The sequence below is a fragment of the Lolium perenne genome, chromosome 4, assembly GCF_019359855.2.
Source record: "Lolium perenne isolate Kyuss_39 chromosome 4, Kyuss_2.0, whole genome shotgun sequence".
Taxonomy (NCBI): Eukaryota; Viridiplantae; Streptophyta; class Magnoliopsida; order Poales; family Poaceae; genus Lolium; species Lolium perenne.
Window position 1 is genome coordinate 300,826,068 of NC_067247.2, and position 27,856 is coordinate 300,853,923.

Consider the following 27,856-nt stretch of genomic DNA (forward strand, 5'->3'; position numbering starts at 1 on the left):
ATGGCCCCTACTTCTTCTCCCCCTCGTGAGGATCCCTCCTCCGAGGTACCGTCAATTAGGCAACGACAACCCTTGCTCAGTTGATCAAGTAAACCAGGAGGCTGCAGCTGTTGGTATCTCCGTGATGGAGCCAACAACGAAGGCCACAACTCAGATTCCTACTGAGCCACGTTCCTTCCCGGCCGTGCGAAAGCACAATGTACATGAACAAACTTTTCGACGGGTTGAATCGGCTGAATTCCTGATGCATCTCAAGCCTATACATTCCAGTCATATAGATGCATTTCTAGTGGCTAAATTTCCTTGCTATCACTGATCTCTCCAAGTTTCTGTTACTATTAGAAAGACTTGCAACTAGAATGTATGATCTTGGCGGTGCAAGTATCCACAATGCTCATCACATACAAGAGTACATCTCTCACTCGATACTATATATATACAACTTCCTCAAAAGTATGGATGTCGTATCAATTGGACATCATAGCTATATTTACTCAGGTCACATGGATCATGTCATCTAGCTAGTAATAGTAGTAATATAGTGGGGACCGGAGGAAGTATGTCCTAGAGCAACTCTAGCACATACGCTAAAACGGGTCGAAACTGTAAGAGTCTGGCGGGTTTACAATTTTGGCTCGGTCTCGTCCTCATATCATATCCAGTATATACGGCCCGGCTCGAAAAGAACTCACACTCGTAGACGCTACAAGTAGGGGTCAATGCGACGGAAACGGGCTCAAAGACTATTTCCGCACCTCCGTATCCACTACTCCGCCGCCCTAGGGTTACTTCTGGCGAGCAATTCCCCTACCTACACTGCATCCACTGCTCAGCGATGTTTCGCCGTGGCGGTTTGGGACAGAGGGGTGGCCAGATTGCAGCCGTCAATGCCTCGCCGCGAGGCGACAGAAGCTCCGTGGCACCAACGCCGAGGAGCACACGAAATGGGTCTGGCCATAGGGCACGAAGAAGTGCACGGTGAAGAGGTGGACCAATCGCGGCCTAACTCCACCGCTATCGATCCGCACGTACATGTACGCTGGAGAGGTGGGGTCATCTTCTTGCACCTTCGTCGTTGCTCCCACACCCCCTCCGATGACGATTGTGGCACAGCGGCCAAAGAGGAGCCAGCACCCCCAATGGTCAAGATCTTTGAGGACACGGACTTCGTCGACAACAACAAAGCGGAGGCGACAACCGTCGAGAAGCTCCACTGCGTCTAGGAGCAGGAGACCGCTGAGGCGCGGCCAGCGCGAGGAGGAGGACGCGCGCTGGGCCATCCATCAGGTGCATGTGCGCCTACGAGGAGTTCCAGCGGAAGGACGCCGTTCGCGCGTGAAGATGGAGCTCGTTGAGCTCGAGTGGGAGGAGCTCGCCATCGGTCGTCATTCGCCGCCTGCTCACAAGCCCCGGTGAGGTATCTCGGGGCCAAATTTTGGTAAATGTAGGGTTGCGGTAGGCTAGATTAGGTTTTTTTATTCTACGTTTCTGGTGATTTTGCATCTGTATGATGTATTCATGATCTCAATCGCGATCAATGTTTTGATGAACTGCTTGATCACTTTAAAGTTCTCCCACGAGCATAGTTGCAGTACTGAACTTTACTTGGATTTGGAGATACGATCAAACGGTCTATGTTACATTACACATATGGCATTCCGGATAAATACTTCAAATTACAAACGTTGAACGCGACAGCAAAGCATCATATAACCTGGAATAGTACATTAGTTAAGAAGCAGCCAGCTCTGCTCAGGAGAGGTGAACGTTGAACTGGAGCATGTTTTTTCCACCGTCGGTGGTGTGCTGATCGTGGGTTTGCAGCGTCTGAATGGCGGCGAAGCCCTTGGCGTTCTGGTACTTCCTGGTGCCGCCGATGATGGTGACGTGGGACGCCGCCGACGCCACCATCCGGTGCACCCCGACGAAGCTGAGCGTGTCGCCATGCACCTCGCCGCCGCCGATCACATGGCCGTCAGGACGACCGTCTTGCTGGTGCCGTCCTTCGAGGTCGTGACGTGGAACCCCTGCGGGCTGCCAACGACCGCGGCGCCGAGCTGGTGGCACTAGTAGGAAAACCCTTATAGGCGGAGCTTAGTTCTGTGGCGCACCACTAAAAATGCGCCACAGAATATTATTTTGTGGCGCACCACAGAAATAGCTTAATTTTGTGGCGCACTATGAAACGCTGCGCCACAAAAACTTGGTGGGGCCCACACCCTGTCACGCCCAACCATTGGTTTTACTTTTTCTACGGCGCACTGCACTTGGTGCGCCACAGAAATAACGTATTCTGTGGTGCACTGTCCTCGGTGCGCCACAGAAATAACGTATTCTGTGGTGCACTGTCCTCGGTGCGCCACAGAAATAATGTTTTCTGTGGCGCACTGGCCTCGGTGCGCCACAGAAATAGCGTGTCCTATATCATGGCCGTACCCCTCCCTCGCCACAGAAGTTCCTCTCTCCCCTCTCCCCTCTCCCCGCGCCGCCGCCTTCCATGGCGACCGCTGCCGTCGCCGCCGCCGCCGCCTTCCTCCGCGAGGGCCGGATGCCGCCACGCTCCACCCATCCCCGCCACCAGCAGCACAAGCCGCTGCGGCGTGGAGGAGGAGGGGCCGGCGCGGCGTCAAGGTGGAGGAGCCGCCGACGCGTCAAGGTGGAGGAGCTGCCGCGACCTCCACCGCTGCCGTCGTCGTCGGTGAGCTCCTCCACAACTCTCCAAATCGTCGGTGAGCTCCCTCCCCTCCCTCTTCCTCCCCCGCGCGAGCACAACGTGCTCGACGAAATGCTCGCTCGGTTGGCTCTGGATGCATTGCTGCTAGGTTTATTCCTGTTGTTGCTCTGGATGCATTGCTGCTGTTGCTCTGGATGCATTGCCCCTAATCGTTGTTGTTGCTTGTTTACCATTAACTGGTGAACCATGCTACTGGTGAACCATGCATTGCCCCTAATCCTTGCATTGACTATGCCTCTCTGTACACCAGCTACTAGCAGTGACTATGCCTCTCTGTACTTGCTTACCATTAACTGGTGAACCATGCTACTGGTGAACCATGCATTGCCCCTAATCCTTGTTGTTGCTTGTCTTAAGCAATAGGAATTGTCTATGTCTCTCTGTATTTGCTTACCATTAACTGGTGAGCTAGTGATGCTTATTGGAGTGTTCTATATCAGTGACACTTCTATGCTGCTACTACATATTGGTGTTGGTTATTGTCAACTTATATCACTTGCTATGCCTGTGTGGCTTACTGGATCATATGTACCTGTTGTTTGTGGAGGTTTATTGCCACTTGTTATTGATGAACCATGTGATGGTAATGATTCAATTTAATTCAATTATGTTAATTTGATTTTCATCCTTTGTTGGAAATAAATCCATGTCTGAACCTGTACAAGGTAATGAAGACTTGCTCACTTGGTATGCTACTATGCTACTGTGGTATCCTTGTGAAGATTTACTTGATGGATTCTTGTGAGCTTATGGTATGCTACTATGCTTATAATGCTCTGATTAGTGGGGATGCTTACTGGATCATGTGCATATAGTTCATATAGTTCCCTTAAAAAAAAGAATGCTCCCTGGCCAGATGCTTGATGTCTTGGCTCAGCCAATGATGCAAAGGCTGAGGCAAAAACTTGGATAAGAACAGATACTAAAATGTGTGATTTAAATGGAATGCTTATGATGGTATACTAAAATAGAGATATCCACAGTAGGGGATCATGTAAATGAATGCCACTGTGGTATCCTTTGAAGAAAATGGGAAGTTTCTGATGGTTTAAAAGACTAGGTGATGCTAGGTTATTAAGTTGGCTGTCAAGGTTGGTTTTATCTGGTTAACTTGGATAGGCTATGTGTTCTTGCTTACTTATGCATATCCATCTCTACTGGATTGACTAGCTCAGGCTTGGCCTCTCTCTTGCCAAAGATCACTTGGTTACTACCAAGTGATGAATAATCCCTTATGGTACCCCAGCTTTGTTTTGAACTCAACTGAGTAATGATAAATTTCTATTTCTTGTTGGCTTTGATGAAAATAGAGATATCCACAGTAGGGGATCATGTAAATGAATGCCACTGTGGTATCCTTTGAAGAAAAAGGACTGTTTCTGATGGTTTTAAAAGGCTAGGTGGTGCTAGGTGATTCAGTTGGCTACCAAGACTTGTCTCATCTGGTTAGCTGGGATATGCTATGTGTTGTTGCTTGTTTAGGCATATCTATCACTTACTGGATTTACTGGTTCTTGATTGGCCTCTCTTTTGCCAGCATCACTTGGTCTATATACCAAGTGATGAATAATCCATTTGGAGCATCTGCTCCATGCATGCTATGTGTGTTTGAGCATCTTGACTTATGTCACCATGGTTGTTGGTTTGTTGGTGTTTTTGTACTTGCCGATGATTAGATGGTTGGTCGATCACTCGTACACTCGGGGGTGGAGCAAGTGAGGCTTGGTGTGATGGCACAAATATCAACTTGTGCATCCTACCTGGCCTCACTTACTCCATCCCTGGATGTTAATATTTGTTTCGACCAACAAAGTATGAGGCATATGATATCTAGTTGAGATACCACTTGGCTCTTTCTTCCATTTTAGTGCCGATGATTAGAATGTTTGGTCACCTATACGCCGCAATATACTTTGTAGACGAGCCCCCTTTCTCGGCCGCCGTTCCGTGAACGAGTCCTTGACGAGACAACAACGCCGACCTGCCTCTCCGGCGCAGCACCACTTTTCTTCTCTCGCCGTCCAGTACGTGAACGAGTCCTTAATGCCAAGACGGTGCCAGCCTCCCTAGCATCATGCCGACCCCTGTTGCCGCGCTTCAGCCCGTGTCTCACGCGCCCTGCACTCTTCGCCTTTTTTCCCGGTGAACGAATAGACTAATCGTTGGAATAAGGAAGCCGATGACGGCCGATCGCAATTTCGGTTTCCTTATTCCAACGATCAGCCTATTGGTTCACCGGGCAAGAAGGCGAACAGTGCAGGGCGCGGGACACACGGCTTGAAGCGCGGCAACACGGCCCGGCATAATGCTGGGCAGGCCGGCACGGTCTTTGCATCAAGGACTCGTTCACTGGACAGCGAGGGACTGCCGTGGTTCTGCGCCGGAGATGCAGATCGGCGTTGTTGTGTCGTCAAGCACCCGTTGACGGAACGCCGACCGGGGAAAGAGGGCCCTTCTGCAAAGTATACGGCGGTGTATACTGCAACTATGGTTTCTGACCATAGTATTTGTGTTGACCAACAATGTATGAGGCACTTATTCCATTTTGTTATTCCATTTGCTTTGAGATTTTCAAAATGCCGATGATTAAAATGTTTGGTCACCGTACACTCGGGGGTGGCGTAAGTGAGCCTGGTAAGATAGCACAAATATCAATCTCTTGTGCATCCTACCTGGCCTCACTTACACCATCCCTGAATGTTAATATTTGTGTTGACCAACAATGTATGAGGCACTTATTCCATTTTGTCATTCCATTTGCTTTGAGATTTTCAAAATGCCGATGATTAAAATGTTTGGCCACCGTACACTTGGGGGTGGCGTAAGTGAGCCTGGTAAGATAGCATAAATATCAATCTCTTGTGCATCGGACTTGGTCTCACTTACGCCATCCCTGAATGTTAATATTTGTGTTGACCAACAATGTATGAGGCACTTATTCCATTTTGTCATTCCATTTGCTTTGAGATTTTCAAAATGCCGATGATTAAAATGTTTGGCCACCGTACACTTGGGGGTGGCGTAAGTGAGCCTGGTAAGATAGCACAAATATCAATCTCTTGTGCATCGGACTTGGTCTCACTTACGCCATCCCTGAATGTTAATATTTGTGTTGACCAACAATGTATGAGGCACTTATTCCATTTTGTCATTCCATTTGCTTTGAGATTTTCAAAATGCCGATGATTAAAATGTTTGGTCACCGTACACTCGGGGGCGGCGTAAGTGAGCCTGGTAAGATAGCACAAATATCAATCTCTTGTGCATCGGACTTAGTCTCACTTACACCGTCCCTGAATGTTAATATTTGTGTTGACCAACAATGTATGAGGCATTTATTCCATTTCTCTTGTGCATCGGACTTGTTGGTCTCACTTTCTTCCATTTTCATCAAAGTAGGAACTGGATGAAGGACCCCGATGCAAGCGAGCCTGGTGGGTAGAGATGAGGGAGCAAAGGAGGAACCGGATGAAGACTACTTTGTAGGATGAAGACTACTTTGTATCTCGAAATTGTGAATTTTGTATGAATTAAGAGTTGTATGCAAAACATTTGACACTTGGTACTATATATGTATCTCGATCGGGATCTAAGTAATGTGATGATGATGTCTATGTTATATCTGTGCAATGTACATGATATTTATATTATATCTGAATGTTGCTGTATATAACCTGTATATCTGTATATTGCTGTCTATAAATTGCATGTGTACAGCAGGTAGCACAAAATCGTGTATAATACAAGCAAATTCTGTGGCGCACTGCAAACCAATTCTGTGGCGCACTCTTTTCTGTGGCGCACCTAAGAGCACGTGCGCTACAGATATGTTAATTCTGTGGCGCATGGGCCGGTGCGCCACAGAAAGATTATTTTTGTGGCGAAATTTCTGCGGCGCACCTCCCATGCGCCATAGAATCCATTTTGGTGCGCCACTGATGAGGCTTTTCCTACTAGTGTGGCTCTCGGTGAGATCTTCGTCGATGATGGTGGTCGTGCCGAAGAGGGCGTTTTGGGGCGCGGCACCGCCCGCGTTGACGGAGGGGATGTTATTGTTGCTGTTGTCTGCGACGAGGTTGACGGATGTACTTCCGAGGACGCTGTTGCCGTTGGTCAGGTCGGCGGCGCTTGCCACCACCCCAGTCACCATGAGCGCGACGTCCCATCGACCAAATTTAGTACCCGGATGGGTCGAGCCGGATACACGCGGACGTCTGGCCGCCTGTCCTCCCTCCCAACTGTCTGGCCCAGTTGTCAGTCAAACCAGGTGATGCCGGCGCGGCCAAGACGGAGGCGTGTACGCGTGCGTCGGTCGGCGCGGGACGAGCTGGGCGCATGGCGAGCGCAGCTGGGCAGCGCGCAGGATTACCTGGCTGCTGTTGATGCTTGCTTCGTGAGGTGCTGCTAGCCGCTGTTCGCATGTGCGTTGCTAGCCAGAGCGACGAGGGATGTTGGAGCCCGGAAGCGGCCTCTTGGGAGGAGCAACTCGGGACTGCGCGTGGACGAGGTGTTGGGCGCGGAACGAGGCCGGGCGGTTTGCTGATGAAGGGAGGGGGCCGCGCGGAGCAGCTCGGTGATGGTGTTGGCTTTGGGGAGCAGCGCGGAGCCACTGGCACTGGGTGCAGATGGCGATGCGCGGATGGACGTCGAGGCGCGCATGGAAGCCGCTCTCCTTTCTCACCGGTCGTCGCTGACCTTGCCCTTCCGCCCTCCTCCTCGCCGGTCATGCCCCACGGCCCTCCTTCCCGCCGCACTTTTCCTCGACGGCCGTACCCAGGTCGCCAAACTCGCGCGTGTTGGCGGCGGAGCATGGAGGCCGAGAGCTCCTCCGCGGGTCTTCCTTGGACCGGCATGTCGTTTGGCAGAGAGGCAGGGCAGAGGGCAAGGAGGCTTTCCGCAGTTGGAGGGTAGCGTCGCATCCATGGCGGTGGGCGAGGTGAGCTCCTCAAGCTTTGCCGCTCCGTCAGGAAAAAAAAAATTAAGTAGGACAAATTAGAGTCGCCCTGCTGCGGCATCCGTTGGAACAGACCGGGCATGACCCAAACGAACAAAATGGGACAGTTTAGATGGCCGGTTTGAATCGTGCTGTTGGACATGCCCTAAAGATATTTATTTAGGTGATTACTACTGGATTAGCGATGATATTTGAATATCAAGTATGTGCACTACAATCCTCTATTAAGATACAGTATTCGTTACACAATAGGAATAATATATTTCTGCAATAAATATATATATGTATATATAATGTATTATATTGTCTATGCATTTATTGGAAATTAGTTAATGAAAAAAAGTATGCTACTCCCTCCGTCTCAGTTTACTAGTCTTCCCCGTATCCTCAGGTCGCGAATTTGACTAGAAAATAGAACATCTAAACTTTCGAATGATATAATTTTTATTACATATAAATAATATTAACTTGATCAAATTTAAGATCTAGGGGTACGCGCGCGTCTAATAAACTGTGAGAGAAAGTAAAAAATACAATTTAAATCTTAAATAATGCAGATGTATTTTTTCAAATATATGCGTTACGACTTTATTAAATATATTAACCTAAAGAATGCTACAACTAACATATAACGATTTTTTGTGTGGTTAACTATGCTGAATAAAAATAAAAAAATGTTCCAATAAATATAAAAGTTTAATACAAATTATATTAAAATCAATATTTAGCCACAGGGTATGATACCAATCTACTTATGATGGCATGCTACTTGGTCGAGTTAAGAGGCGAGATGTTAATGGTGACCAAATAAATGTGTCTTTTTATGTGAATTTAGTGTGAATCAACAGATAGAACACGACCATGAAATCTGTCAACATTAGCAAGCGGTGCGGGGATTTCAGAGCCATATTCTGTTATGGCACGGAGATCGAGCGAGTTCTACAGTTCAGCAGACAACATTGTCCTGCGTTATGAGATCTATTGGCTCGGCTACCGTTACTCAACAAATGCATTGTGAGCACACATTCATAATCGATGGTTGCAGGAGCTATTAACAACCAGGGTGGTTGACGATGTACTAGAAATTACTAGAAATTACGGGATACATGGACTACTTGTCCTTTAACATTTTCGTTGGCCAAACTTCATGTACTCCATTTGTAAGCTATGAATCATAGTCTCTTTTTTAAAAAAATAAAGGCAGAAGCTTTGTCTATTTCCATTGATTAAGGAGTTTGTTCTTAAGATTACAAATTAGCCAAGAAGGCTAGGATACATAAGCCTACTCTCGCGACATAATAGCACTCAAGCGCTTGATGGCCGCAAGGACGATGGTGGGCATCGAACGAAGTTGTTGAAGACCCGGACATTCCGCTCATTCCAAATCTCCAAGCCACGAGCAAAAGCAAAGTGGAAAGACCCTTCCGCCTTAGCCCCCACCCCGCCATGCGAGCACCACCACTCCTTGAGCGAAGCAAAAAAAAAACTCCAATGAGAGATGTCCATATAAAGTAGGTTGAGCCATTCCTTGATGCCCTCCCAAACTCGGATAGAATACCGACATTTGAACATGATGTGTGTTGCGGTCTCTGGCTCACACTTGCAAAGTTGCTACAATTTGGCTAACCTCGGCGTGTAAGCCTATCCACCGTCCATACATGATCTTGTAGGATCAACCAAGCGAAGAACTTGCACTTTAGAGGTTCCCAACTATCCCAAACCACCAGCTTCATGAAGGAGGTGGTAGAAGCCTCAAATTGTATCAAATAGGCCGATGTTGCGGAGTATCTTCCATCACTTGTATGCTTCCAAATAATTGTGTCTCCTGGGTGTTCGGAGAGATGGGTGGTTTGAATCTTGTTCCATAGGGCTAAGAACTCGGATATATGGGTAACCGAAATGCCTCCTCCCAAAGCAAGGTTCTTTATCCAAAATTCATCATTTACAGCCTTATGCACCGAGAAGTTCTTTAGCTTAGAAATGGCAAGAAGAGAAGGCGCTATGTCTCTTGGTTTCATCCCATCAAGCCAAGGGCATGCCAAAATTTTACGGTCTTCTCATCCCCAATGGTATTGTTGATGGAAGCATAGAACAACTACATGTCCTTGTGGTCGCATGGATGTCCCGAGCCCACCCAAGCACGCTACGGTTTTGTCCATTCATACCAAGGCCATAGTAGCCTCAAGGCCCTTGCAATTTTCTCAAGGTCTAACACTCCAAAGCCCACCCATATTTTTTGGGGCACATACGAGATCCCACTTATGAACTATATTCTATAACTCTGAAACTACGCAATAAAAGGTTATCTGGCATATGAAATGTTCCCCTTTTGAGAAACAGGTATAGTGAGCACATATGACGAGTTCATTAATTAGGATGAACTACAAGGCTATCAGGTCCGGGCTCCGGAGTGACAAAGAAGAGATGTGCAACATAACTACTCCTTCCATGCAGAAATGTAAGACGTTTTAACAATTTTATAGATTCAGTCACTTTTGTTTGTATCTAGCTTACTTTTCGTGTGTAAGTTCACTTTCTTTAGTTTGTATCTAATTTATTTTAAAAATATCTAAAACATTTTATATTAGTACACAGAGGGAGAGTATATACTATTAATCCCGGTCATGAATATAAAACTACAAGTGCATTGTTTTACACTGCTCTTTCGATAGCATACACACATATATTTTTTACCCGGAATTTGCATCTTACGTACTGTACATCATAGGAATCTGTAAGTTTACTTTATTCCTACTTGAAAGTGTGTTGTTCGTTATCATCGCCGCTGCAATTCATACTTGTCTGAGTACTGAACTTTACTTGAATACGCAGATATGATCAAACGGACTACATTACATTACACATATGGTATTCCGGATAAATACTTCAAATTACAAATGCTAAACGCGACAGCAAAACATCATATAACCTGGAGTAGTAGTTAGGGAAGCAGCCGGCTTTGTTCAGGAGAGGTGAACATAAAACTGCAGGAGGCTCTTTGCGCCGTCGGCAGTAGGCTGGTCGTCGGTTTGCATCGTCTGGATGGCGGCGAAACCCTTTGCATTCTGGTACTTCCCGGTGCCACCGATGATGGTGACGTGGGACGCCGGTGCCGCCATCCGGTGCACCCCGACGAAGCTTAGCGTGTCGCCGTGCACTTCGCCGCCGCCGAACATGGCCGTCAGGACGACCGTCTTGCTGGTGCCGTCCTTCGAGGTCGCGACGTGGAACCCCTGCGCGCTGCCAACGACCGCGGCGCCGAGCTCGTGGCTCTCGGTGAGATCTTCGTCGATGATGGTGGTCGTGCCGAAGAGGGCGTTTTGGGGCGCGGCAGTGGCCGGCATGCCGCCCGCGTTGACGGAGGGGCTGTTATTGTTGCTGTTGTCCGCGACGAGGTTGGCGGATGTACTTCCGAAGACGCCGTTGTCGTTGGCCAGGTCGGCGGCGCTCGCCACCACCCCAGTCACCATGAGCGCCGACGGCCGCGAGCCGCCGCCGAGGATGTCGTGCATGAAGAACGTCAGCGGCGGATGGTCACCCTCAGCCACACCACCGTTTGGCGTTACACCTTCGGCCATAGTAGGAGCTACTCCTGCAGCGCCAGCGGCATTGGATGGCAAAGGTAATGCCGCCGCGGGCCCGGGCACCGGCACTACCACTGGGTCAGCAGACGGCTCGGTCGGCACCTGCAATGGATCGACCGGAAGAGGGGCCTGTACCGGAGGCTTCACCGCGGGATGCTCGTCGAGGACGCGGCCGGCGAATGCGCAGCTCGCGACAGCGAGCGCGACCATCAAACAGAGCACCACCTTGACCATCTTCAAACGTATGTGTTTGGACTTCGGAGGACACGGGAGAAGAGCAGGAGCTCTGTGTTCAGAGGCTACGTGCTCCAAAGTAAATTCTTCTAGTGGCGACTGCCGCTGGTGGTGTGCATCAGTTAGTGCGTGTTCGCTGGATTTATATGGGGTTTCCGGTGTGCAAATCAAATGGAGTGGTGTATGTGTATGTGGCAGGTGCAGACCGGGAAACGGGTGGAGTTGCTCTGGTGTAACGGGGTTGTTGCACAAGATACTCTCGGAATCTATCCTTCCGGCGAAACGAGGAATTGTTGGGATGAGTCAGATGACATAGGGGAACCGATGCATCATTCCGAGGAGTTGGCGATGGAAGTGACGAGTTTTGTTCAACCAAATCAGCATGTGTTCGCGTAGGTTCATACGCACAACAATGCAACGGAGTTTAGTGTGTACCAGTAACCACCATATATTGTTATTATCTACTATATCCACCATATATTGTTATGACAAATTAATACTTGTAAAAAAACTAAATTTATTTTAGCAAGCCCATGCAACAGACCAGTAGTGTGTACCACATAGCGTAGTAGCAAACCAATCTAATCAACGACAACGAGCTTAGTTAGGTTGATAGTCAAGCTCTGATGGAGGTCCTATGAAATATATGTCAACTGGACTTCCATGCTTCATTTTGTGCATGAATCTTTTTTTCGGAAACCGGCACAAGAGCTTGTATAGAGAAGATCATATCGAGGGGATTGCACGCGACTATCTCAAACAGTCGAACCGTATTTAGGCGAAAGCAGAATCTATTTAAGACATTTATTTGTCGATGATTACTATTAGTGATGCTATTTTGAACATCAACTGCACCACATATATACGTTGTCATCTGATGTGACTTGCAAGACATTTAACCTCAAAAACAGGGTAAATAATCATGCCAACGTACAATTTATAGTCTAGTTTCTAACAAATATGATTACCTAATCCTACACTACAACCCTCTATTAGGATATATGTTAGACAACATGAAAAATATATCTCTATGATAAATACGTATATACTTCATCTGTTACATATTAGTTGTTGCTGATTTAGTACTATGCATTTATAAAAAATTAGTTGATGAAGAGAACTATGCTACAAGACATAATTTAAATCTTGAATAATGCAGTATTTTTTTAAAATTATGCATTATGAATATATTAAATATATTAACTCTGAATGCTACAACTAACATTTGACAACTTTTTATGTGGTTAACGATGCCAAATAAAAACTATAAATTTATTCCTATTAAAACTATATTATGCTAAAAATAAGTATACAAGTTTGATACAAATTATTAAGATCAATTTAGACACGGATCAAAATGTTCCATTAGGCCGGTTCTAGAGCGACTCTTCGAGCCAAATCTATTTGTGAAGCCACGCTAGTTGGTTGAGGCAAGGGGCAAGATGCTAATGGTGGCCAAATACATGCATCGTTAGGGTGTTCGCCTGTGAGTTCGGTGCACATAGACAGATAGAGCACAACCATGAAATCGAACGACATCGGGAAGAGCTTCATGGACTGGAGGACATATTATGGTCATGGAACATGTTTGTTGAAAGCGGATGAATTAGCGACTAGAACGGCGGGTTGAATAGGAGCTACAATTTTTTTTAGCCTTTTCAAGTTTTATGTTGGTTGCGGAAACTTAAAGGTGATTGCACAAAGTAAACGTGATCCTTATGCGATGCAAACAAGAACAAAGGAAACACAAAATGCAAAACGAGTGTAAGGGAAGTGGTACGATCGGGGAAAAGTGCGGAGACGAGGAGACACGATATTTTTCCCATAGTTTCCTCCACAAAAGGAGGTACGTCTATGTTGAGGAGGTGTGGCACCACAAATGTTCTAACCGAGACAAAGGCATCACCTTATTCCTCGTAGGAACACCACAAAGTTTTGGGGGATTTGGTTGGCTAGGGAGGGAGATCCACGTGATTGAAACTCAAGATCTATGGAGGAGAGTGAGTGTTCTTCGTGCTGGAAAATTTGATCTTAGGAGGAAGAAGGATCCCCTTTTTATAGCTCGTTGATGGTGGTTGACGGGCTTGATGGAGTGTCTTGATTACTCCCCAGCAACAGCACCAGAAAAAGTCTTGCTGGCGTGCACTCGTAGTACGCAGACACGCTGTTGGGGAACCCCAAGAGGAAGGTGTGAAGAGCACAGCAGCAAGTTTTCCCTTAGTATGAAACCAATGTTTAATCGCCCAATAGGAGAAAGACGTGACTTCTGAAGGTGTTGCTAGCTGATTAGTGGCAGGGCGCACTACCGGCGTCAGCAACAGCGTGGAACCTGCACGAAACACAACCCAAATACTTTGCCCCAACTTACAGAGAGGTTATCAATCTCACTGGTTTGTTGAACACAAAGGATTAGACGTATCGAATGTAAGGAGCTATTTTCATAAAGTAAACAAAACAGGATTGCAGTTAAATTTATCAGTGAAGGAAATAGGACCGAGATCCACAGTTCACTAGAGGTGTCTCTCCATAAAGATATAGCATGTTGGGTAAACAAATTACAACTGGGCAATTGACAGAATATCGATCAATACATGACAAGATGATTACTATGATAATTTGGTATTGGGCATTGCAACATAATACATAGACCGCAATTCAACTGCGTCTATGACTAATAATCCACCTTCAGGTTAATGTCCGCACCCCTTCGAGTATAAAGTTGCAAGCAACAGACTATCGCATTAAGCAATGTGTGTAAAGTAAACAATAGAGTTACCCTCGGATAAAACATTGTTGGGTTATCCCTAGTAGCAACAACACATCTACAACCTTAGAAGTTATAAAGTCACTCTCCCAGGAAACTAGATGCATGAACCTACTATCGTGCATAAATACCCCCTCTTGGGGTCACAAGTATCCACTTGGCCAGAGTTTCTACTAGCAACGGAGAGCATGCAAGATCACAAATAAAATATGACATGAATATATAATCAATCTCAACATAGTATTCAACATTCATCGGATCCCATCAAACCAAACATATAGGATTACATAAAGATAATCTTGATCATGTAGGGCAGCTCATAAGATCGATACATGAAGCACAAAGTGGAGAAGACAACCATCTAGCTACTGCTATGGACCTATAGTCCAGGGATGAACTACTCACGCATCACTTCGGAGGCGGGCATCGCGATGTAGATGTCTCCGGCGATGATTTCTCCCTCCGGGAGGGTGCCGGGAAGAGCTTCAGAACCGCCCGAGATGGGTTCGGCGATGGCGGCCGCGACAAAACTTTTTGTGGATAGAGGCTCGGGTATCTAGGGTTTTCCCGAGAAGATGTATAAATAGGCGGAGTATTCTGGTCGGTAGGGTGCCTGTGGGCCCCACACCTGCCCTAGGTGCGGGCCATCCCTAGGCTGCGCTTAGGGGTGGGGTGGGTGCCCTGGTGCGCCTCTTCGTCCCCCTCCGGACTTCGTCTTCGTTTCGATAAAATATTGACTTCAGCTTTTCTTTCGTCCAATTCCGAGAATATTTTCTATACAACTTTTCTGAAATACAAAAACAGGGACTGGCACTGTGGCATCTTGTTAATAGAATAGGTCAGTGCCGTAAATCATGTAAAAGTGCAACGAAGTGTAAATAAAACACATATGAATTGGTGTAAAACAAGCATGGAGCATCAAAAATTATAGATACATTTGAGACATATCACTCGTACGGGGCCTTGGAGCCATTGAAACGTTGGGGGCGGGGGTGATCCGGGTTTATTTAAGGGTTGGGGGCGGATCTTCCGGCCGGCCCCAGATATTGGGGAATTTCCGGGGGCCGGATGTGATTTCCTTCCGCCCCACCATCCGAGGGTGGGCATTCCTTTGCCCGAGGCTTGAAAACCCCCGGCATAGGGTTGGGTGTATTTTATGTTCGGGGGGGAGAAAAGCACTTCCGGGGGCGGATGGTCTGGTCGCTCAGGGGATCCGGCCTGCGAAACTTTGAGGCCTTCTCTTCACTTCCTCTTCTCACATACACATTTCCTCAACAAGATCTCTTCCACCAATATCAAAGATCAAACATCCAATTCAGAGGAACCAGACATTGAACCAATAACAAAAGGTGGGTCATCATTTGTAGTGCTAAAATTGATTCCTACACACTTGAGCACATAAGGTAAAATTCTTATTCAAATGTTGTTATCAAACACACAAAACCGTAGAGATAGAGCTTGATCTTTCAGTTGTCCAGGTGTTATAGTGCAGAATACTTCCATTCCTAATGTGAATGAATCTATTACTTAGAAAATTTCTACTCAAAGAATCAATTACTCATACTGGACGAAACTAAAAGATTCCGATGTAGCGAAATGGTTGCTACCAATGGACTAAGTACTCATCATGATGTGGAGACATGGTTTTCGGGAGAGAGGTCTCGGGCTGCTCGTTGCCAATCTGGATTCTCCCATAGCCCAAGTTGTGGTCTTTTTGTACTTTTTTCCATTGCACTAGTTGAAAATAGCTCCTTGTTTGGTAACAAACTATTGAGTATATTCCCTAGAGGCAATCATGGATGATATGTTTTAGGATGTAATCATAAAGTTAGGTTTTCATTGTATGAACATTTATATGTACCATCGAATACATGATTAGGTTGTGAAACTATGCATTCATATTTTTCATACTAGATTTCCCTTAGTCATCAAGGTTGTGATGAGCAGATAACCAAGACTAATGTGCAAGTCGGCTCATGGCCCGGTTCCACTGACCATGGGCATGGTGATGTTAATCCGACTTGCACTAACTCAGCTAACGTATTAAGTGAGTCGGACTTGTCCATATTGAAACGCAACGGAGAAAGTTCTTATTTTTCTATCACAATCAGTGAAATCCTTATACATGAGGTTATAGCACGGTCCGAGTTGTGGATCGGTCAACTTAGATTCCACAATTGTTGTTCCGTAACAGTGCGGTTATAAGGTTAGAGTTCGGGCCGGCTAAGAATCAAGTTGTGTGACGTCGATAACCAAAACGAGAAGTTTCCCCTCCGTGAGAAGTATGGTCATATGTAAGGTTAAGTGTTAACCAAGGCGGACGACTATGAGTTAGTTATATGGAATCACATATCATAGACAGGGGTGGACCCATAAAGATTTACAATTGTGGTCTAAACAACTGACTAGGAGCATTCTTTGTAAAAACTGCAGAGTTTGCAAGTTTTATTTCAAATATGAGAAAATAATACCTAAGGGATTTGAAATTTTCAGTTGGGGGATAGGCCCCCACTCAGTTGTGGTTGGTTCCACCCCTAATCGAGGATCGGGAGGAAACTTGATCTATTCAAGGGATGATAATAACTCACTTATATGTTAACAAGGTATATCATGAAGCAAAGGACTTGAACGAAAGTCACATTGGAAAAAGGTTTGTCTGATGACTTTACCATACTTGGGAACTAGCATGTTTCGCTTGGATCCGCTATTCAGTTATCGACTTGAGGCTAAGTGTTCATGGAAGTGACCTGGACTCGGAGCAGCGACGAGGGAGGAGTAACTCTAGTTATGTCCAAGTAGTCGTGACTCGTGAACCTATAGGCATACACACTTGGAAAAGGATCCCGCCTAAATTAGATCGGTGTGGACATTCCGAGTATGGTTCTAATTGGTCTCAAGAGTTGAGCCCGTTTTAAAACACTATATGAGTGAGATGGATGAGAAAGATTCCCTACCCTAGCTGCCATTTTGATCTCACTTCAAATTCAGTAATATTGCATATTTGCATGGACGGTCAAGTCCAAGGAGTTTGTGGGATCCACGGGAGCTATTCGTGGGATCGGATTACACAGCCCTCAGACGCTGCATCAAGTTCCTACATGCACATCTAGCAGTAATCATCGTGGCATAAGTGCCCAAGTGTTGCATCTCTACGTGGCCCAACATAATCGTTAGTTGTTGTTTGATCCGTTCTCGATTGCTTGTCTTGGTAACTGCTGCTGCCGGTGTGAATGTTTGATGATTTTATTCAAGGTTTTTTGGGTGTGCAAATCAAATTAACCAATGTTGCAGGTGCAGACTGGACACAAGGGTGGAGTTGTTGCTCGATCCGAACCTGAACACGCGGGTGGACTTGTTGCCTGGACATCTTCTGTGATGTTGCAATAGATATATACATATACATACTCCAGGCAATTTAGGCTGGTCATAGTGCTAGTATCATAGCTAGTATCATGCATCCTAGCCCCACCAAAAATACTGATGTGGCAGGTAGTTATGGATGAGAGAGAAGATTAGAGTATCATAGGTAGATACTGTATCATATCGCACATCACGAGAAAAGTTAGTATCAAATAAATCTTGTACACAAATTTGTATTGGGATTCTACAAATCAATTAATATAGCAAAACTATGATACTAGTCTATGATACTATGCATTATGGATCTAGTATCATACAAAAGTATCATATGCATGATACTACTATATGATACTACCCACTATGACCAGCCTTAGGAGAAACTAGCAATAGTTGGGTGTCAGAGGACACATGTCCCCGAGGCATCGATCCGACGAGATGTGTTCAACCAAATCAGCAGTGTGTTTACAGGTTCAGGCAAATGCCTGAAATGCGCCCAAAAAAATGACGACCAGTCGCAAGTTTTGCACACGAGAAGATGGAAGCTCCTTTTGCTCTGCAAGATTCTGCACTATTTCATGACTAGTGTGCATATTTCACATGCGGACCGCTAAAACCCCGCTGGCACTGTGTCACAGGTAACAAAAGCATACTGATATTTGCATGTAACACTGAGGCAAAACCTACCAAACAAGGCTATGATATACCAAAAATTCACATCTATACTCCATTACTCCGGCATCAAAGAGCCACTGGTTCTCTCCAGTTGGGAGGGACAAACACTAGGTCACAGTTATTAAAGCTAATAGTTACAATAAGATCCCACCGAAAATTCACTTGTAATGATGATTCATTACAAACCTGCATGTTGCTGTTTTTCACTAGGCATGGAGAATTCCCGGGCGCTTGGCACCTTTCAGGAACCACCGACCCATCGATACGCTAGAAGGCAATTGGTACAATTTCTTGTTACATTCTAGCCACAAAACCTACCAGATCGTCTCATCCCCAGAAACTCTGCTATGGTTTCCTCCAGCAGACCCTCGAGTACCATTGTCCCTATCTCCCTCCCGACAAGATCGACACCATCTTCAGAACCATGCCGCTCCAAGTCCATCATCAGCGGGTCGACCTGATTACAGTCCATTTCTTGCCGTAACTGGAACACCCCCTGCCACACATACTCAACAAATCCCTCCTGATCCCATCTGGACGAGAACCTTCGGAACAATCCCTTCGACCCATGATGAACCAGAGAGGTCATTACTTCTGCAATGACGGCATTCGTGAGATCAAACAGGAGCATCCTCTCAGACCGTTGCCATAGAATGAGGCCACTGTACTTGTTTTCAAGTATCTCGAATAAATCAGGGCCAGCAGGTTGTTCCGAAAAGCAGTACATGTCAAGCTGCCCATCCTGGTAAGCTGCATCAATGCCCAATAAGGTGAGCATATCAAGCACATAAGAGAAATCCCTCTCTTCTTCATCCATAAAAGCATGGGATATCTCCATTTCAGGAAGTGGCTGATTTGTTGAGGCATCCTCGTCGTCACTTGCTATAAGATGATCGGTGGCGTCTGCATCCTCGGTAGTCTCCGTTTTGAGAAGCTGAAGTTGCATGCGTAGTCCTGTGATATTACAGAAAGTCAAACTTAGGAGCCAAGAATTAAAATGGAGATGAGTAGGCAAAGAAAAAGTAAACAACTTGCCTTGAATATCTGCACTAATTTTCTCGAAATCTCCAGAGTAAACTTCATCAGTATCCAAGGAAGATTCAAGAACAGACACTGGACTTGGCTGTTCATCATTGTTGGAGCCCGTCGGAGAGTCTGATCCTGTCGGGTGAATCCACAAGGATTGATTGTCAGAATCATGATGGTGCTCAATCCCCACAGGAGATTCTGTTCCTGTTGGCGGACTAAAGAGAGCTGAGTAATCATCATCAAGATGGTTTTCAATCCCCTCAGCCTGAAATACAATACAACCAGAAGTAGGTAAACATGTCAATTGGTAATCAAGTGAGCTTTTAAAATTACCAAAGAGCTTAAGACTTTCTTGAGGGGGAGAAGAGGGGAGAAAAAATAAATGGGATGAACATATGTATTTAACTATCGTACAAACTGATACATCTCCAGAGAAATTTATTAAGTATCCAAGCGAAGAAATGCATAATAAGCTAAAATTAGGCAGTATACATGTAATATACCTGAGTCTGTAGATTGTCAACATCAGGGACACGAATGAGCAAATCTAATGCTGTTGGTGGCTGCCGGTGCATTTGCTGATTCAGTTTAGCAGGAGAAAGTGGTTCTTTGTTCTGTTCAAAAACTGCAGAATCGGTATCCAAATGGCACACTACATCCAACTCATGGCCAGGATCCACGGTATGAGCAAGTGTTTGTTCAGATGAATCTGGCATGTCAACAACATCTGTTGGTTTCTGAGAACTTACATGAACTTCATGGTCAATCATCATTCTTTCCTCGTCATCTGGGGACACTTGTTCAGCTACATCACCGCGAAAAGCTGAACCTCTAACCGGTGATTTTCTTTGTCTGCTATGGCATGCATTCTCGGAATCATGGGGTCCTATTTTGAGAACATCCTTAAGCATGGAAAACTCATTTTTCCTACTGCTTTTTTTTCGGTTGCTCGACTTTTGAACACTCTGGTGTGAAGATGACAGAATAGATTTGGACCTTGCTGTACTTGGAGCTACACCTCTCCAACCATCCTTGCTGCTGATCCCGAGGGGATTGCTACACGAGCCTGGCATTCCATTTCTCTGCAATTCTCCCTTTGGACTTTCCTGGTCGGACAGAGCAAACATGTCTCCAAGCACGCTGAAGCCATTGTTCTCAGGTTCTTGATCCTGAAATTGATGGGCTATTTTCCATCTGCTAGAGAGATGTTTCTTTGCTTCCTTGATGACTGACGATTCATTTGAATGTGCTGGTGAAGAGTTGAAGCTGGAAGAATCCCAACTATCACATAGTTCAGAAGACCTATGGACTGTCTCAGAAGTCTTAAGCTTAGTACGAGATGACACAAAATACGAGCTTTCATCTGACAAAACTGTGCTGGTATCTGGTTGGAGAATCTGTTTCCTATTACTACCACCCCTAGCAGCTCTCATTTGTTTTGTAATCTCTCTAGCAATTTCTCTAGATCCCTTTTTTATATGACCTAATGTTTCAGGATTGCCAAGGGACACTTGACACATGGAATCTTCAGTGTATGGACTCCACATGCCATCATCCTGACATGATGTGTGCCTTCTGTAATCAGAATGAGGGATTTCATGTGAAAGGGCAAAGGATCCTTCAATGTCCCGAGCTTTATCAAGGCTTGGCTTCAAGACAACAATCCGTGTGGGACAAGCTCTTTTATCACTTATTTCCTGATGACTTGACCTTGATAATTTCTGCCTCAGTGAACCTGAGTCATCTTTGGGGGATTGACTGGATAACTTAGCAGACGGTTTCCTTGTAGAGTGTTTGTGGTAAAAGCTTTCAATGCCATTATCTTGTGAATAGATATTGTCTGTATCCACAAATAGATTTCTTTTAGATGGCTTCAATATTGTAATGCAGTTTGCATTAGAGGAGGGAGTACGCTGATCTTGTTTTTCAAGAAATTCCAAAAGAAGATCCTTGTTAGATACCAATGCATCAAGTGTCTCATTCAACTCTTCTGACATCTGAAGGGATTCATCTGTAGAAAGACGTTTTGCATCCATAAATTTTTGTCTTATGAAATCTAGGTTAGCCTTCTCAGTTGCATCAAATCTGGAAGTTGCATTTCCATTTTTAGCTCGGTATGCCGCCCTTACTCTCATCGCATCCATGACCTCAAAAACATCTTTGACCTCTGGCATCTCATCAGTCCTCCTCTGTGGGAGATATCTATCATGAGAAATACAAGCTGAAGTGTTGTGTGCACGACTTTTGCTATGTCTGTGATGGCTACGGGTCCCAACCGAAGGGAGTGAATCAAGACCCATTAGTCTTCCTACAGCGCCTGGTGACGTATGCCTAGCATTGGCATCTTTTGAGAACTCTTCGTCTATTAGCTTTTTCATAGGTACACAGCTGGTCTGTCTTGGTTTACTTTTCCTGATTTCCTCATCAATCTGGAAAAAAAAAGACATACCAATATATTAGTTAAGCAATCAAATGACTAGGGCAAAATGAATTGACAGCAGAAGATAACTACTGAAGTATAGTCTTTCCAAAGATGTTAAACCGCATTTTCCCAGTGATATGCCAGAAGGAACTATAGAAAACTATGGTTCTACCTCAAGTTATTCCATATCACGTTTTTATATCAAAATAGAAAAGGTGTGAAATATGCAAACAAGATAAGTAATATAGGCAAGTATAGAATAACAGAAGTTGAAATGATCATAAAATGATAAGTATAACTCCACGAGAAAGATAAAGTTTCTCATATATAGATGTTATAAATGGTGTATTTTGGTCTTCTAGTACAATTGGATTTCAAAGTTCATACTATTTTGTCACGTGTGAACATACATGGAATAGCGGAGGTATCGCTATCCATAAGTTAAGCCAAATGGCTTTGGAGCTTTAGCACCCGTCAGCAGAATGGTGTAGCTAGCTATTTTCAATAATTGTATATTCGTGAAGCAAACTTGATACTGCAAAACACGTATCAAATGTTTATATTAGAACAACATGTGCTGACCCATTTTAAGCTCCCTAGTTTCATATCAGAGGGTTATAGTTAGTATTTGGAAAGAGGAATATGCACAATATTTAAGCTTAAATTACAACTACAAACATATGTAGCATGTGATATAGTTCTTTAGCTAAAATCAGATCACTCACCAGAGTATGAGAGAGTATCCTTGAGTTACTTGCTTGTTTCCTCAATGACCCAGCCACTGTTTTAAAGAGAAAAGGGACAGTAAATATTTTGCATAGTTATACACGACATGAAATTGACAGAAGAAGCAATATGACAGCATGGTAAGAAGGAACTTCATGTCGAACTATTTTTTCTGTGAGGAAAAGGAGAAAAAAAAGGCAGGCCATATAGAGAGCAGTCTTCAGCTCCAGTTCACTGTTATGCTAGATCCTGTTAAACAGACATAGTAGAAAGGAAATATACCTAGCACAATAATTACATGCAAATATCAAGTAGAACAACAGTCTTAAGAGCAGACCAGAAAGAGCTGATACAACGTGTGTTATCTTCGCCATGGTGCCATTTCTTTGAATAAATTCATGCAATTTAATTTAAAAAAAATTGAAGAAAATGCATAATCACAACAACTACCTGGTGTAGAACACCATCATGGGAAGCGCTGAACCCTGAGTAAAAATGTCTATATGTGTGATGAACTGATGATTCGCGAACCGCACTCGGTGTAGAAATATAGCATGGAATATTTTACGTATGTGCTTATTAAACAAAAGATTGTGCATGGTTTATGTAGGATTCAGTGTTTGGTGGTGAAACTCGGGGGGTTTCAAACCGTGCAACTGTTCCCTCAAAAAAAAGGAGCAAACCTGTTTGAAATATAGCTAGTACGAAGTAACCAATTAGTGTTTCTATCTCATGGATCAAACAATATTTACTTCGATACCCGAATGGCAGGCTGAATTTTTACCAACCTTTGCAATTTGTTTATAACCAACGGTCAATTCACTGAGGATGGGGAAACTGATACAGAATAAGTTACGGCTCTTCTACAGACACGGACAAATTCAAACAAAGATTCTCCTGGTGATTAGAATAAGAAGCCCCACTTGGCCATGAACCTTCACGGCACCCAACTGACATGGGGACACAAGAGGAGGCCATAATTTAATGCTTCTAGTTACATCTCCAGCAAAATTACGGGCAAATGAGGTTTCTTTGCGTGATCTGGTGGGAAGTGTCAAGTTGACAACATCACACATTTCCTCTACATGCCTCTAGAGTCTAGAGTGTACAGTCCCTGTCTGCTCCCCGCGACCCACCTAATAATCTAGAGTTCATCCAAAGACTGCAAAACTGGATGCATTTCTTCCACGTCTGGTTTAGGTAGGGGTTGGCTTTTGTCCTAGAACTTGCACGGCAACCTTAATGTAACTTCAAATTAAAGAACCAGAGGGAAAAAGACATGTCCGCTATAATCGTTTGAAATTCAAAACAAGAATCTTCTCTCTCCAATAAAGGCTTTGATGAAACCTAAAGTACATGGGAAAGTTATGCCCCCGTCCCTCCGTTTGCTTAAAACAACAGGGATGGATGGATAAAATAAGTACACACTGGTGTTAATATATCTATCTATGAACACAGAAAATCAATGTGAATCTACTCTAATTATAAATTCCGACAATTAGCACAGCCAAAAAGGCGTCATTTTCAGTATGATTAATCACTGAAATCCCGGTAACATTAAAAAAAGTGGTGGTAGAATAGGAAATTTAATTCAGATATATTAGCAAAACCCTTAAAAAAATCTGAGAATGGTAAATGTGCAAGCAATCCCAAAGCGTCCGATGGAAGCACGAAGGAAATAAAGCAATCCCCCATCTCCCAACGCGACAACAACAGAACAAAGAAAAAACCCCAAAACCTTCACTATCAAGTACTAGCAAATAAGGGATTTCTAAAAAAAAATCAAGTAAGGGATCTCTATCACATGGTCTCTAAAAAAAATCCAAAATTTACGCCACCCAAAAGAAAACAAAAACCGGGATGATTAATCGAAAGGGACTAGAGCAGGCGAGCACGGACCATGGTGATCGACGGCGGGCTCCGCAGGCCGAGCACCGTTCCGGTCGAACGAGTCGCCGCCCTCTCCCCTGCGCCTCGATCTGCTGCGCCCGACGCTGGCCATGCCCGTCGGCGGCCCTCCTAGAGCCTGACGGGCCCAGCAGAAGCGGCGAGGCAGCCGCTCATCCACTCCACGGACGCGAGGGGCGGCGGAGGAAGACGAGCGGAGGAAGACGAGCGGAATCGATCTGCGCAGCTGTGCTGTGCGCGTGAGGAGTGGTGGCGTGCGAGGGGGAGGGAGGGGGGGAACGCAACGGGCTTCCCTGTTTTTGTTTTCGCGTCGCCGTTGCTGGCTAGCTGGAGTGTCTGCCCACGACCTGTTCTGGGGCAGTGGTTTTTGTTTGTATCTTGCGGTTTCCGCTCTACTAGCTCACACTTTTCACTTTCCCTCTCTCTCTCTCTCTCATCAGGTCCCCATCTTTATCTATCACTATCTCCGAAAAGAAATTTCTTTATCTCTAAAATTAAATTTTGTATTTCTTCTCATTTTGCTATATATATATATATATATACATGCCCTGGATTAATTATTCTATATCTTCTTTTTTGAGATATATATTTGCATACAAGTTTAGTTCTATTGGGTGAACCCCTTTTTTTTCTTCTTTTTCACGTGTAGACCCAAGTGAGTTGGTAAATTACAGTTTAATATCTTCTTGATATAAGTTTGGAGGTGATGAACTTCATGTCGAAGTGAAATTGGGAGAATTTATTTGTAGTCGTCGGCAGCCCACTAAATGCATTTCTGGATATTCTTAGATGTTTTTCACTTGTGTTACCAAGGATAACGGTAATTCTAGAGTGTGTTATATTACACCTCTTCTGCTTGCCGCCAAATACCTCTATTGATCAGAAAACGACATGATTCGAAGTTGCTTCAGTTGACTAGATATTTAATAACAAGCCCTAGGGTTTGCCGCTACTTTATACTTTGCTCGAGTTTTGTCCTAGGTTTTCTACGATGGCGACAAAGTGATTTAATGTGCGACATGGCGACGTTGCCCTAACCTAAATTGTTCTCAAAGAGTTATGATTCGAATCATTCCTTTTTACGGAAGATGGTTAAAATGACATAACAAGAAGTTTGCTCGCTAGCTGGAGTCCGGCCACGACCTTGTCTACTGGTTTTGTTCGTATCTATGTGTTTTCGCTATAGCTCACGCTTTATCTCTCTCATCATGTTGGTCTATCTCTATCTCAAAACTGAATTTTGCACATATATTTTATTTTTGTGGTATTTTCTTCATATTAATTGGTGTATACCTTCTCTCTCCTGTGATAGTTTCATGTATCCAGATTTATCGATGGAACCTTATTCGCATGTAGGCCTCTATAAATTCATAAGAGTTAATTTACTATTTTCATATAGAAGTTTAGTGAGGGTGAAGTTCATGTTCAAGTGAAATTGGGAGACCTTATTTACTATTGTTGTTGACACACAATAAATGATTTGTTATGATTAGTAAATGTTTCCAGTATGGTTATCATGGTAACAATAGTTTTGGAGTGTGTTTCTCTCGCTCGGTGTCAAATGCGAATCGTGCTAAGAAAACAACGATATATGAAAGTTATATTAATTGACTATATATTTAATTCCAATGCTTGGTTACTACTCGGTACATTATCATTCGCTTGATGGTAGTCAATAAGAAGCAACCAAACAAATTTTTGGGGGTGATAAAGTCTATGTTCGAATGAAGTTGGGGCACTTTATTTAAGAATGCCATTGTTGAACAATACATATATTTGTTAAGATTCTTAGAGGTTGCCCGTGATGTTGTTATGGCCAATGATGTCTCTAGCGTGTTATGCAGAGTTACACATCTTCAGCTTGCTCAAGGAGCCAAATGATGTGCGTGCTCGATAAGCAACATGATATGAAGTTGCATTAATCGATTGAGCATATAATATCGCTCCTAGGGTTCCACCTTCCACAGACTGTTACTACGTCATGCTTCGCTCGAGTTTCTTCCTAGGTTTTCTGAACGCCGGGAAAATACTTTAATTTGTCAAAAGGCGGTGGTTACGAACATAGCGGTATTTTTTTGCGGGTAAAATAGGAACTTTATTAAGCAGGAGGGATTACAAGTCGATCAAGGTCAAGAGCCTGAAAGATAGCTTCAGGTCCCGTACCTAACCAAGTAGCATTGAGGTTCTCTAGTCTTGCTAGATTTGCAAGATCATGGCTAACCCTCACCTGCGAACGTTCCACTTTTACAAAACTACACTCACTCCTTTGACTAGCTAGAAATTTAATTTGGGACACAAAATGTAAGAGGGGCGATCTGTTCTGTCCTGATGAAGATACAGCTGCAACCAACTGGGAGCAGTCAGTTTCGATGATAACCGGCAGTTCGCTTTGTTGTAGAGCTAGCTCCAATCCTTCCGCACATGCCCGAAGTTCAGCTTCAAGTGGAGAATTACAGTCCCTCAGAAAACGCGGTATTGTTATGCTGAATTTATTATATATGAGAAAAGAAATACAAAGGTCGAATGGGGCAAGCCGGGTACACACACAAGTGTAACAATATCTCCTCAAAATAGTAGAGTAGTATACCTTGACGAGTCGGGGTTAAGTTGACCATTGAACAGGTGAAAAGAAAAACACAACAAGAAATTAATACAGTACAGTAATAAAATGCGACGCAGCGCTCTCGAGCTGGGACAGTTGGACGAAACAGAAGCATGCGACACCACGATTCCCAGAGAAAAAGGCCCTCGCAAAACCACACTGAAATTTTAAAATAAAAGAGCCTATTTGCAAAAGCAGCCTACAACAGCTACTACTAAGAAAAAAAAAATCATGGAAAATGTTGTGCTCAAAGAACGGCACTACCGGCGAGTGGCCCCAGATTTTGGCGTGGTCTCAGTCCACAGTGGACCAAGCTGACACCAGCGTCGCGCCGAGGTGGTCCCGGGGCGCGCACGTGTACCACAAGCGGGTAGGAATCACGGGGATTCAGTGACTGGCTGTAGGCCGGTCACGCCGTGACTGGACTCACATCCGCCGGACATTCTCCATCCAACGGCTCCAATCAAGTGATTCGAAAATTTTGTCAAATTTGTCTTTTTCGCTGCGTCCAAAATACAAAGTATTTTTGATTGAAATTTTTTCAATCGTCAAAAAATTTAAAATAAAAAATATACATGTTGCCAACGAATCATGTTGTAAGTTCGAAAAAATTTCAATCAAAAATACTTTGTATTTTGGACGCAGCGAAAAAGACAAATTTGACAAAATTTTCGAATCACTTGATTGGAGCCGTTGGATGGAGAATGTCCGGCGGATGTGATAGCCAGTTACGGCGTGACCGGCCTACAGCCAGTCGGACGGGGATTCCCTGTAAGGTGGCCCCACCTGCCGGTGGGAGAAAACGGCCCGCGCGATACGGGATCCGGCCGAGCCGGACGTGGAAAAAATAAGGGACGGGCGTGGGCC

At 44.6% G+C, this 27,856-nt stretch overlaps 2 protein-coding genes and 1 pseudogene across 2 annotated transcripts; all 3 read right to left on the reverse strand.

Moving 5' to 3' along the window:
* Positions 1 to 1,627: 1,627 nt before the first annotated feature.
* On the reverse strand, positions 1,628 to 6,884 carry LOC127347761 (dirigent protein 9-like; annotated as a pseudogene).
* A 3,537-nt stretch (positions 6,885 to 10,421) lies between these two features.
* Positions 10,422 to 11,606, reverse strand: LOC127295927 (dirigent protein 9-like). The gene has a single exon (XM_051325962.1). It carries the CDS (start codon positions 11,504 to 11,506, stop codon positions 10,652 to 10,654), a length of 855 nt encoding a protein of 284 aa, XP_051181922.1. The 5' UTR covers positions 11,507 to 11,606; the 3' UTR covers positions 10,422 to 10,651.
* Positions 11,607 to 18,331: 6,725 nt separating this feature from the next.
* LOC127295929 (uncharacterized) lies at positions 18,332 to 24,579 on the reverse strand. Its single transcript, XM_051325963.2, has 5 exons — positions 24,379 to 24,579; positions 22,479 to 22,534; positions 19,835 to 21,760; positions 19,338 to 19,596; positions 18,332 to 19,256 (listed from the first exon to the last, which is right to left on the reverse strand). The coding sequence occupies exons 1-5, from the start codon at positions 24,479 to 24,481 to the stop codon at positions 18,604 to 18,606; spliced, it is 2,997 nt and encodes a 998-aa protein (XP_051181923.1). The 5' UTR covers positions 24,482 to 24,579; the 3' UTR covers positions 18,332 to 18,603.
* Between the last annotated feature and the right edge of the window lie 3,277 nt (positions 24,580 to 27,856).